Here is a 12,354-nt window from a genome sequence, read left to right on the forward strand (position 1 = left end):
ACATTCAAAAGTTCAGAGGTTTCATTTCTCACTTCAAGAAAATTGTTGCTCCTTTCCCCTTTAATTATTCAGATGGTGCTCCTGTGTATCGCAAGTTATAAATAAGGTTTTCTGAATTAGTTTTATTTTTTTGAAATATATCTGTCAGGGTACTAAATACCCCAGCCCTCCATCCTTAAATGTTGGATATAGTGGAGAAAGCAAGAAACCAATGCGAAATTCCCCTTCCAAACACACGTACACCCTCCATGAGGAAGAGTTCCTAATTAGTCTTTCTTTCAAGATGTATGAGATATTCATTTATGATGCAAATCAGCTACATCACAATATTCAATGTGGATCATATTTAAGGATGTTTGTAGAAGAAAAATATATATATAAAACTGCAATATCCTTACAGACTGAATAAATGAGGCAAATCCAAGATATAAAATACAATATATATACATATTAGTTATTTATTCTCAAATTCGTGATACAATGAAAGAAATAAAAATGAAAAAAATTCATGTTACATTTTTGGTAGTGTATTAAACATCTGCATGAAATATTGTGAAGATGGTACACACAAAGCATTTTAAATGGGCATTAGGGAACATGAAGAAAGCTCTAAAGTGAGTACCATCACTGTAATGCCATACTTCACCACATTTGCCATATATAGCCAACAATTCTAATGAAATCTAGTCCAAAAGCTTCGGTCTAAGACTAAGTCTGTCCCCACTAAGCGCCTGAGCCAAAGGCTGACAAACGTCAGTACCAGACGGTTATTTCTGTCTAGTATAAACCAAATCTTTTACGGCAAATAATTTCATACAACTTGGCTATTCCAGACTTCAATATGCCTTCCCAAAGAGTTTCAATTCTCAAGATTTACACATTGCAAACGATACAAGGAGATCAAAATCAACTACAAATTTGAAGGCTGGCAACTGTAATATACACATCTCTGACATACCTCTCTTTGGAAACATTTCTGGTTTGCTGCACCCCAATTCTTATTTGATACCGAGTTTTAATAAAATAATTATGTTTGTTTGACCAGTGAGATCATTCTACTAAGCTAAATATCAGGGCTGCCGGGCATGCAGACTCAAGTTTGTGAACATACCATTGAAACACAGTCATGAATTAACATGCATTTCAATATAATGTTGGCAAACTTGCATACATGTAGATGAGATGAGATGCTGCCCCAGTCAACAAAATTTAGTCGCAAATTCTAGAGGAGTCCGTTCCTTCTCATTCATGCAAACATACATGTATGTGGGTGTGAATACATAAAGGAGATGAGTTATGTTCAAAGCTACAAGAGTTTCATACCTGACTGATATCATTTTGTATTTGCACGGTTGGATCTTAACTTTGAAATATTTTTTACTTTGAATGAGCATCAGATCTACAAAAGCTAGATCATGTGGCTGAAATAACAATAAGTTACATGTATGTGTCCATAATGTGTAAATCTTCAATATTAAAGACTACATGTATAATAATTCTAGAACATAATGGAATAAGTATGTGATTGCTGTATCATATCATCCCAGAGGTAACGTTGGTATGTCTTCAGATCATAATAAACAAATCACTCTCAATAAGTTTATTGTTAGACATAACTTTAACATTAGCAATCTATTTTAGCACTTGCTCAACTATTCCTCTTTAAAAAGGTAATGCATTATAAATTTCATCCCAATTGATACAATTAAGGATGTCTTATAAAAGCTATACCGGTAACTAACCAAGGTAAAGCATTTGATTGGTGGTGTACTTGGTCCTCTTTGGTTGTATACATGTGCTTTATAAATCTCTTCCAAATAAGTTAGACAGAATTAACGCAACATGCAGTCTGGCCTGCTGGACTATACGGACCTTTAAACATTTAAATTTGTAAAAGAACAAAGGAGAAATATCCATCTCTATTTTTAAGATATGTACAGAGTGAATTGTATATAACACAACTAGTAATCTCCTGCAACACATGAGTTATCAAATTAGTCATAAAGATGAATACATGTATATCTCTAAATGTAGAACTTACTAAATATATGATTCTCAAACGATGGAATTCATAAAACAATTTGTTGTTCTTGTGTTCTCAAAAGTGATAACCTCATAGCAATGTCTCTCTTTTACTTTGGCTGAATAAATATTTGTGTCTGACTGTTGAGATCATGAAGCTAGCATGTCATCTGCTCATCACGCTCAGCTTGATTCCATGCCTGTGTTAAGTCCTTCATTGCGGTACATGCCACATTTACCTAAATGCTGGATTGAAAAATAAGGGGAAAAATAATGAAAAGGTTATCACAACCATAAAGTTCATCACTTTCAAATCTGCACTCATACAGTATTGTGCCTGGATTTCAAGAGGTCCAGTAATGTAAATGTACATATTTTCTAATTATCTCAAATTTTTATGTTCAAAAGAATTATTTGGCATGGAAATTGCTCTTGAGCTGCTCAAATGATTTTGAACTCTTTTTTGGGGTAAAGCATAGCCATTATTAAAGCTTTCAAATGGCTTTGATAAATGAGTGAAAAATTCATGCATTTCTCCTCAGTCAGTTTTATCACATTTTGTTGTTATTGTCCAGTGTCATGCCCTTATGTTACACCCATAAATGCACATCAAAAATATTCATAACAAATGGGCTTGTAAGATGAAAAGAACATATCAGCACAAAATGCTAATATCAATTTTTTTAACAGTATTTTTCACAAACATACACACAATAAATTGATGGTGGTCTACTTTTGACACTGCATCAATATAGGCAATCGCTGGAAGATGGTATTGCAATACATTTTGAGCTTGTGCTTGAGAGAAGATTAAATAGTTTACATGTAAACCTACACAACTGGCTGCAAAAACAAGAACGTACATGTACGAACGTTATGGGTTGTGATGCTTACCTCTGAGAACTTGTTTGTTTTTGCATGGAAACAGGTGGGTACCGTGTCGACGGTGGGAGGTATACTGCCATATCCCATGTTGGTAGTGTAATAGAGAGGGTTCTGTGGTTTGTGATTGTACCCTTCAAATACGTCTGTAGAGGTTGAGAAAGAGAGAGAGATAATTAATAAACTTTTTCATTCATTTAGGAAAATGAAATAGGATGCTTATTTCACATTTAGAATTGGTTTTCAGTGGGGTTCTTAAAATTTTAAGGACTTCATCTTGAACTAATGATTAACTGCAACTCAATGTTTCAATCAGAATTGGTTGGTATGATTAAAAGTCAGTTGTAAAAAGTGGCAGACGTTCCACACAATCTTTTTGAAAAGTATATAAATTTTTTTTTTTTATAGTAACAAAAATAAGACATGAATGCATAAGAATACTGTACAGGCAATAGAAAAAGGCAAATTGACATTTTAATTTAACAAATATTATGTGAACTCCTTTTTCAACGAGCATGTACTAATAATCAAAAGTGTAGACATTTACACAAGACATGTCAAGATTTTATTACAGTACCATACAAACAATATCAAATTAAAAATGAATCAACCTAAAATTGAGTCTAGGGTCTATATAAGCATGGAGATTGTAAGTGAAAATAGACTCTAGACCTAACCATTTTGATTGCAAGTAATAGCAATTAGCAGAAACTTACCAGGATTTTCAAATCTGTGTGGAAGGTTTTGTGTTCTATAATGGTCCGATGTTTTGGCTCCCTGGTTCTTCTCAAGTGTTGTTGTGGCAAGGACTTGATCACGCTCTTTCCTTTCAGTTTCCATCTGTTTGACAAAGGAAATTACACTGTTTTAATAAAAAAAAGTATTTTGGTCCATTATAGTGTTCGCCCAGTTAGCCTTTAACTAAGGTGCCATTTGAACCACCCTTCTCATCTATTTAATTTGATTACCAGTATTATTTTTATACATTTTGTAAGAAAGAATAGGATCGACTGAGTTAGATTTTTAGTTTTAAAAGTTTAATCTGACTCTGAGATGACCACATGCTTCTACTTCTACTTCTACGACGATACTCAGCAGGATCCATAAGTCAAAAAGCTGGAGATGACTAAATAAAGACAATTAGATCGAGGTGGTACTGAATAAAATGAAAAGATATAGACCTAATGCATTCAGATGGGTTTTTTCTGTTAAATTTATGACATAAAAGTCAAAAGATATAAAAATAATAAGCAAAGATAAAATTGGTGATCGAACTAGCACAGTAGCACATGAAATACCATTTGATATCACCAAATGCATACATTACAAGTTACAACAGTCAAAGAATTGCAGACAGAAGATTAAGTCTCAAAAGCTGGTAGACCTGTTACTTTAGTTAGACCATCATGAATACTGTATTGTTGGTGGGGTGACAAAACCTTGTATCTCAATTATTTGAGATTTTGATTTTTTTTGCATAATGTTGTACTTAATATGGCCTACGACACCACCTGATAAATCCATGGAACGCCTCCTTCGATCTCGGTTTTTTTCACAAAATCCAGTTAAACTAAACCTCGTAACTTTAACCCCCTTTGAAGCTGCACTGACAAAACCTCGTAACATAAGATACGTAATTCCTTTTCCTCGTAACTCACAGACGGCCTATCATCAGTACCGAAGTTAGTGTATTCAAATCCTCGTAACTTATTCAACCAAATCCTCGCAACTCCTTCAGAGTTAAAAGTAAGAACTCGTATCTCAATTTGAATACAAACTAAAAAACTCATAGATCTAGATCTATCTCAATGTAGATAAACGCAAAAACCTTGTAACTCACTTTCAAATATATACAATTATTTTACTGTAGATCTAGATCTAGACTCTATTTCAACAATGACACTAAAAATTGTATAAATATTCCAGTTTTAAAAAGAAAGGACGGTGTCACAGCACTAAGTTTGTTGAGACAGGAAAGTTTTTTCGCTCTACAAAAATTCATGATTTTTGAGATACAAGCATGTCACCCCACCGACGGTTTGTATGTTGTTAGTGAAATTGAAATTGATTTGGACTCGGACTCTTCGAAGTTGGAGCCTGAAAAAAAGTATAAATCTTGCTTACCTGTCCAGCGCCAGCGTGATGATGTTGGGCTTGATTTCCAGATTGCTCCATTTCAAATGAAGATTAATGTACCTTTCTTTAAGACTTTACAATAATTTAAACAGAATTTAACAGACAGTAAACCAAGTGAAGCTGCCTCTGTTTTGCTGTGTTTACCGTTCGCGGCTTTATGGTGGATATGATATAGCTCTAGCTCTGCAATTGTCACTCAATGCATGCAATTCGATAAACAAAACAACACGGATCTATATCTCTCTTGCGTGGCTGTTGCTAAGGCACGGCAAACAGTACCCGTCCTTGACATGACGTGACCAACTCACTGAGGCACGGAACATCTAGCGCAGAAATCTTTATCTTACAAAGTTCACGCAGCGCGCGCGAACCGACAACGATGAATTGAATGTGCTCTTGAAGCGTGCGTGCTGCTGGTACTGCGCTATTTTATCACCGGCTCAATTGATTAACCCTGAGATCTCCGAACTCTACCGGTATAGCTAGGAGCTGGATGGAGGAACTAGCAAGAACGTTCGAGCGGTAGCGAAAGCGCATTTGGCCTACGCCAGACTTCGGGGGGACCTTTCACCGGCTAGTCCGTAGTCGTCTGAACCATTTATCGACTTTCCCTGATCTCAAAACAAGTCAGAAAGAGAAGATTGTGGATTGCTTCTAACTTGTTTGATAGATCCTAGTGCTTTTTAATCACATAGGCTACTACAAATGTCTCAAAAATACAAGCGAGGGAATGTGCTCAGTTGCACCATGAAAAAACCTGTAGATTTGTATGCCAAATCTTCAGACGGCAAAGACAAGGCATCTTGTGGCGTGTCTGTTGTGGACATCACTTTTCCGAATTTTGAATTCGTAGATGTAAGTTGAACAATATTTCACCAATTTGTTATATCTAAAGTCATGAAAATAGATCACAATGAATGGATGATTAGTTGACATTTGAGAAGTGTAAGTGGCATAGAATCTCGGGTAAATAAAGATAGATTAAAGGTTGGTGGCAAAGGCAAAACCTGGCTTGATTTGGGAGGAAAATCAGGAAATGACTTGAGAATACTTGGCCTCAATTTGCAATAATGTGTGTAGGCTGGCTGGCTGAGCTGATCTTATTTTTAGATTTTATAAATTATAGCTCGCTATTTATTTAAAGCGAACTCGATCATCGATGCATGGTTGATTATGTGTATTTTTATTCAAGAACCTATATTTAGTCCAACAACAGCTTCAAATTATTCCAACGGCTATGTCACTGAGAGTGAAACTATGTCTGGCTTCGCTGCATGACCACCTCTTTCCAGAACGATCTTGGTCATAGTGATATTGTGTTTTGTTATCCCTGATGATATGTGTATTTCTTCTAACCAAACATAATAAATTTCCACCTTAGTTATGTTTTATTATAATATATCTTGCATTTTAAACAGATTGGAGATATTACATTCAAGAACAACTACACTGGGTTTATTTCAATAAAGCTAAGAAGCAACAAAGACGGAAACCAAGGTATTTCTATGGGCGATTAATTATGAATCAGATTAAATTTAAAATTCAATATATGTTTCATAATTTTTCTTTTCTTTTAATTAAGGATCGACTACCCTGAAAACTAATTTGTCATGATGTCATAATTGTCATCCTTAGCTTGGTTTGAGAAAGGAATTGATCGATCTGAAAAAGGGTTTCACCCTTTGTTACAGGATATAGCTTCTCTGCTCCCCCTTCTGCTTTCATGTTAATTTTCTTTTTGAAATTCAACTTGTGAATACGTTGTGTATTAATTGTTTTCTTCTTCCAAATTACTTTAAGCAGTGCCTGTAATTTTCTTATTGGTCAAATAATGGTAATGAATATTGAGAACATATTTTTATAAGTTCAGTAATAAGAATTATTTTGAAAAAGAAATGAAAATTGAAGACCTGAAAGTTATACTGACAAGGTTCAGGAAGTCCTGTTTGAATTACTTAAAATTGTTTTTATTGATTTTACTATTCAAAATTGTGTTTAAAACTATTATAACTTTTCGATCTTTCTCTTCGCTATATGCTAGGTGACCCTAAATGGTTAACATGTATCAAACTCACACAGCTGATGCCTGATGTACATTGTGATGTCTCCTCCCAGGATTACTATACGTTTACCAGAGACCAGGTGAGCAGCTATACCCAGACGTTGTATGTCCGGATTTAAACCAGCAATTTGAAGATCTTTACAAGCAATATTATGTTGGACAATATAGAAAGGAAAGATATTCATGATGGGTAGTGCTATTTGATGAATATCTTGAATTTTAAAAATCCAAAGGCAAAAAGATTGTCCGAACACCCAATGCCCGGACACCCAATGCCCCATCATACCTTGATGCAGCTAACACAAGTTTTGCACAGTGTAGGTAAATGTTCCAAGGGTCAGAAATAGCTTTTCAAGTTTTTGAATATTTTTCAATGAATAGAGACGATCCCTGAAATGAGTTTGCTTTGAAGTGGCTGCACTTTTACGGGGGAAAAAATACTTGATTTGTGTTGGTGCATGTTACCTAATTACTGTCACTGCTTAATGCCTTACAGTATGTTATAATGGCCAATTCACTCAATTATGACAGGTGAAATTGTGCCCAAATTAACAATTTACAGATATATTCAAGTCATTTGTATATACATGTAGGTCTGTAAATTAAGATCAGAAAATTATTAGGAATTCCAAAAGAAGACAGGTTTTGATGGAAAACATTTTTTTTCCTTCAGGCTGGACAGGTTAACCTCTATTTGTTTTGAGGGATCAGAGCTCATTAAAGAAAACTAGAATGCACCAAGAAAGAGTCATTTTAAGATACAATGAAGAGGTGAGGATGAAAATTCATCCATGTTTTTATAGTAATCTGTATTATTCAACAATTTGTGTTGTGAACTCAGATGCTGGTTTTGCCTGACAAGGTTACAGCGCTACGTCTCGTCCTACAGCAGCCTTCTACTGTCTGGGCCAACTTTGGAGTTGACAATGTGACTATCACAGAATACAATGAAGAGGTGAGGAGGAAAATTAATTCATGTTTTGATAGTAATCTGTTCTATGTTTTCTCCATGCAACAAAGAGATTCCTGGAAATCAATAGTTTTACATTTAGATGTATCAGGTGATTACATCCTCATTTCAATACCCTTATCTTTTTCTTTCCAGAGAGTAACGATTCCTCCTATGGTTGAATGGCTAGAAAAACACCAACACAAATTGGCTCAGACACCTCGTTCTGACTCTAAGGTAATATATGTTTTATCTTTCAACTGTAGAACTAAGAAAAATTTGAACACCTTGAATGACCATCAGTCCCATAAATATGATTTTAAAGTTTTGTGCGACTGGTGTTAAGCTAGTGTCAATCCTGAAATGCTGAAGTTAAAACATGTCTTTGCTACTTCTATAACCAACCATGAAATTCATACTGCAACATTATATCTCTAAATCTTTTTTCAAGTAGTGTAAACCTGAAAGGCATATTGCATTTTAATTTTTTTTTAAACAAATGTTCACTTGTATCAATGTACTTTACATCGGAATTCCCACAGTGTGGTTTAAATTCATTGTTCATATTTAATCTCCAGCAGCATCTGTTAATCTCAAATCATCTCATTGTTTTACAATGTTTTTTCTTGTGTGTTGTTATAGAGTTTGATGCCTGTTGATGAGATCGCAGCGGGGTTACAGAGGCTGTGGGCTCTGACAGCTAAGGTACAGGAGAATCAGACGGAAAGCGCTTTGGGAAGATTTGATGTAAGTCTATCATCAGTCAAGGAAAGAGCTTTTTACAGGGAAATCTAATTGAAAAAATAGTGTTGTGAATATATACATGCAATTTCGTAAAATAAGATTAGAAATAAGATTAGGAAAAAACCCAAAGAAAAACAGCAACACACCAATGAAGTCTTTTTAATTTAAATTGCTGATCTCATTTATAAAAAATCATGAAGGTCACTGATTATAGGTATCTGAACTTGCCTCTATGGAATGATTTTATGTGCAAACTGGCTCAAAATATCTCTTAAATGATGGAATAGTGGGAGCATGGTGGTTCAGAGAAGGACCAGTGGTCTCGTACCTGGGAGGTCCTGGTTATCAGACCAAGTAGATGCACCAGTGCCCTTTAATAAGGCATTAATCCTGATTACCAAGTCTCTCAGAGAGGACTTAAAGATAAAGTTGAGTTCTGGTCATGCGATTGCATTGTGAAAGAAACGGTGTGGAATTGATCAGAAAAGGTTGATCATCTAGCTTATAAGTATTGGTGTGTACTGCAAGGTTTTGGAATCATCAAAAAGATAAGAAATTTGGCCCAGTCTTTGTAAAGTTACAAGCACTGTACACAGAAAGATGGGACTACCCACTCGTGCGCGACACATACGTTTATCTCTCACAGTCCAATAGATAACTAATTTACCAAATATATTGATTAGTAGGTGGTTTCCCGGCAAAATTTGTATCATCATGTATTAGTCAAAACATATTCTTTCACATGATTGGTAATAAGAGCTTCCATTTCATTTTTTGAAATTGGGGTATTTCCAACACTGGTGTTTACTTTTAAACAATTCAAAATGTCCTATGTACAAAGCAAATGAAGAGTTGTTAACATTTTTGTTTGTTTACTGTTTTTTGTTCTCTGTTTTCATCCAGGTTGATGGTAGCTATGAGGTCAATCTCTTGTCCTATACCTGAAGCATTCTCCTTTTGCACCCTCCTGATGATGATGATGAGGGAGAGATCTCTGAAGCCAAGTATGTTGACACCTCCTGATCTAGGTTCTAAATAATGATAAGAATATCAACAACCAGAATTTGAGTGCATTTAACTCTTCTAGTTGGATTGAAAGATGAATCAGTTTCAGATCGATTCTGAACTGATTTAGCTTTTCCCCCTCCAAAGGAGCCTGAAATCTCTGTTATCATCCAGGTTGATGGTAACTATGGGGTAAATCTTGTGTCCTATACCTGAAACATTCTCCTGTTGATGGTGAGAGAGAGATCTCTGAAGCAAAGAAATGTATGTGGACACAAGCATGGAAGTACGGTAATAGCTCAAGAAACATTGAGGTACATCATGGAAATCTTGAAATTGGTAGTTGGATGAGTTACCCCGAAGACATGAAGTCGTTGGGCTAAATGATAAAAGAGAATGTTGAGTTATGGGGACAGTTGAAAAATAATTTGTGAGAATTTTCATTGTTATTATGCAATTCACAATGCTATCTCATGGCCTGAAGTCAATTTTATCTTTAAGTATATGTATTCCTTTGACACTAATTTAAATCCCAAAGCACAGTATACAATTCTCATGCGATCTGATTTTCATAGTAAGGGCTATTATACTAGCTATGGAAATGTAAACGACCACTATTCTCTTGATTTAGGTTCTTAATAATGATAAGAATATTAACAACCAGAATTTGAGTGCAATTAACTTTCTAGTCGGATTGAAAGCCGAATCAGCTTCAAGTCGTAGGCAATCGCACTACTGGCTTGACGTCACTAAGGTTCTGAGCTGATTTAGCTTTTACCCCTCCAAGGGAGCATGAAATCCTTGAAATTTAGGTTTTATTGATCATATGACTATTCAGATCCTCCCTCATTAAAATTTTACATGTTTAAATGTTTATGTAAAATTCTATAAAAAATTCTTCAAAAATCAGATTGCAGTCGGATCGTGTAATGTGTCCTGGGCTGAAGACAGTCGTTCAGGTCCAGAGTAAGCAAGCCAGGATGCTTTGCAGCTCTATTGATGCATTGCCCGTATCCAGGCTTCTATGTGTAAAGAATTTTATGTCTGATTGATCAGATTCTGCAAGACGTTTCTTCAGCCCATGTCACATCATGTTGATGGACTTGGAAGTACTTTGAAGTCAGGTATGGTGATGTTTATTGAACTGTTTATAACTAACTACCAGTACTCAAGGGAAATAAGAAAAATTGTTGTAGTAGATAAGTGGTCTCAATTGTTCCCTTTCTTCCAAAATTCATCGCGAAATGCTTTTCAAGGAAAAGAGAGAAATTATTCTTAACTGAGTGATTGCCATTTTAAAGATCTTTGCAGAGGCTAATCGTAATTACCTGGAGGAAATTGTTTATTCTATAATTTATAATCACTTTTTGAAGAAAGAGATATAAGCTTTGGGGGAAGAGGCCGATTTCACATCTGAAAAGTTTGTCTACATCTGAATAATGTTTTATTATGATCAATGAAGTGATAATTGTCTCTGAGAAAATCCAAGTTTTGTTTGTGGAGAATTGTGTTTTAAGAAATATTCTTTTCTACAGTACACAGATACTTTATCTACGGAAGTGGTCAGTAAAGGTGTCAATCCATAGATGAGTTAGATAAGATTTAACAAGGTCACTTTGCAGCAGCCGTAAACATGTTTGAAAGTTCACCTGTAAGATACATTAAAAAAGATTCTTTGATCTGATCCATTGCCAAAGTAATGTAGAGAGCTCTGCTCTGTTTTTCAGTCCTGACCGAATGGCCATGTTTTGAAGTGCCTGATGAAGATACTGATAGTGTTCTTTGAAAGTCCTCAGAATGCTTTTATGCTGACTGAGAAGCAGAGAGACAATGAGAAAGCTTGACATGTTCACTTTAGTACCTTGTGATTTTATCATCATTCAAATCTCATTTGATGTTTGCTTATCTATGTGCCTTCTTATTTATTATTTCTCATGAGAAAAAAAACTTGCATAATTTTATAACTTTGTTCATTTTTGGAAAAAGAAAAATGATTTGAAGTGGTTATGTGATAATGTGCTCATAAAAGCTCTTCTGTTAGTACTTGATAGATGTCATAACCAGTTCACATGTATCGTCTGTTTGGAGCCAGAAGGGTGTTAACTCATATACTTTCACATAGCTAACGCCTTTCTGGCTCGACACAGATGGTACATTTAATTATTTGTAATAAAAGGTGATTTGTATTACCATGCAGACATATCGATATTACAGTATAGAAGTATATATATTAATTCTTTTGAATCAATACAGGTAATTTTGTGGAAATGATGTCTTAAATGTTATATTAAAGATGACTTGAAATGAACAGAACTAATACTTGCTTTCTGAGCATATTTATTGAGCAAGGTAAACCTAACTAGATCAACCTCCCTTTGTCTGCCTTTATATCAGTCTTTATCTCCTTCTACCCCCTCCTCCATCTTCCTATTTCTCCCCTCACTGTACCTATTTCTCCTTCTCTCTCACTCTCTCGTTTAACTATCTCTACTCATCTTTTCCTGCTCTTTCTTCCCATCCTCTTTTACACACACGCACACACACTCTATCTCTG

The 12,354-nt window shown here is 35.1% G+C and overlaps 2 protein-coding genes across 2 annotated transcripts; one reads left to right on the forward strand and one right to left on the reverse strand.

Moving 5' to 3' along the window:
- Window positions 1–430: 430 nt before the first annotated feature.
- On the reverse strand, window positions 431–5,217 carry LOC100891474 (UPF0691 protein C9orf116 homolog). The gene is made up of 4 exons (XM_003731300.3): window positions 5,029–5,217; window positions 3,621–3,744; window positions 2,917–3,050; window positions 431–2,268 (listed from the first exon to the last, which is right to left on the reverse strand). Exons 1-4 carry the CDS (start codon window positions 5,077–5,079, stop codon window positions 2,206–2,208), a joined length of 372 nt encoding a protein of 123 aa, XP_003731348.1. The 5' UTR covers window positions 5,080–5,217; the 3' UTR covers window positions 431–2,205.
- A 93-nt stretch (window positions 5,218–5,310) lies between these two features.
- On the forward strand, window positions 5,311–12,117 carry LOC100891632 (nicolin-1). Its single transcript, XM_030973173.1, has 7 exons — window positions 5,311–5,895; window positions 6,459–6,537; window positions 7,082–7,182; window positions 7,944–8,057; window positions 8,208–8,288; window positions 8,694–8,798; window positions 9,699–12,117. The coding sequence occupies exons 1-7, from the start codon at window positions 5,746–5,748 to the stop codon at window positions 9,738–9,740; spliced, it is 672 nt and encodes a 223-aa protein (XP_030829033.1). The 5' UTR covers window positions 5,311–5,745; the 3' UTR covers window positions 9,741–12,117.
- Window positions 12,118–12,354: the final 237 nt, after the last annotated feature.

This window comes from Strongylocentrotus purpuratus, unplaced genomic scaffold, assembly GCF_000002235.5.
Source record: "Strongylocentrotus purpuratus isolate Spur 01 unplaced genomic scaffold, Spur_5.0 spur5_scaffold_6, whole genome shotgun sequence".
Taxonomy (NCBI): Eukaryota; Metazoa; Echinodermata; class Echinoidea; order Camarodonta; family Strongylocentrotidae; genus Strongylocentrotus; species Strongylocentrotus purpuratus.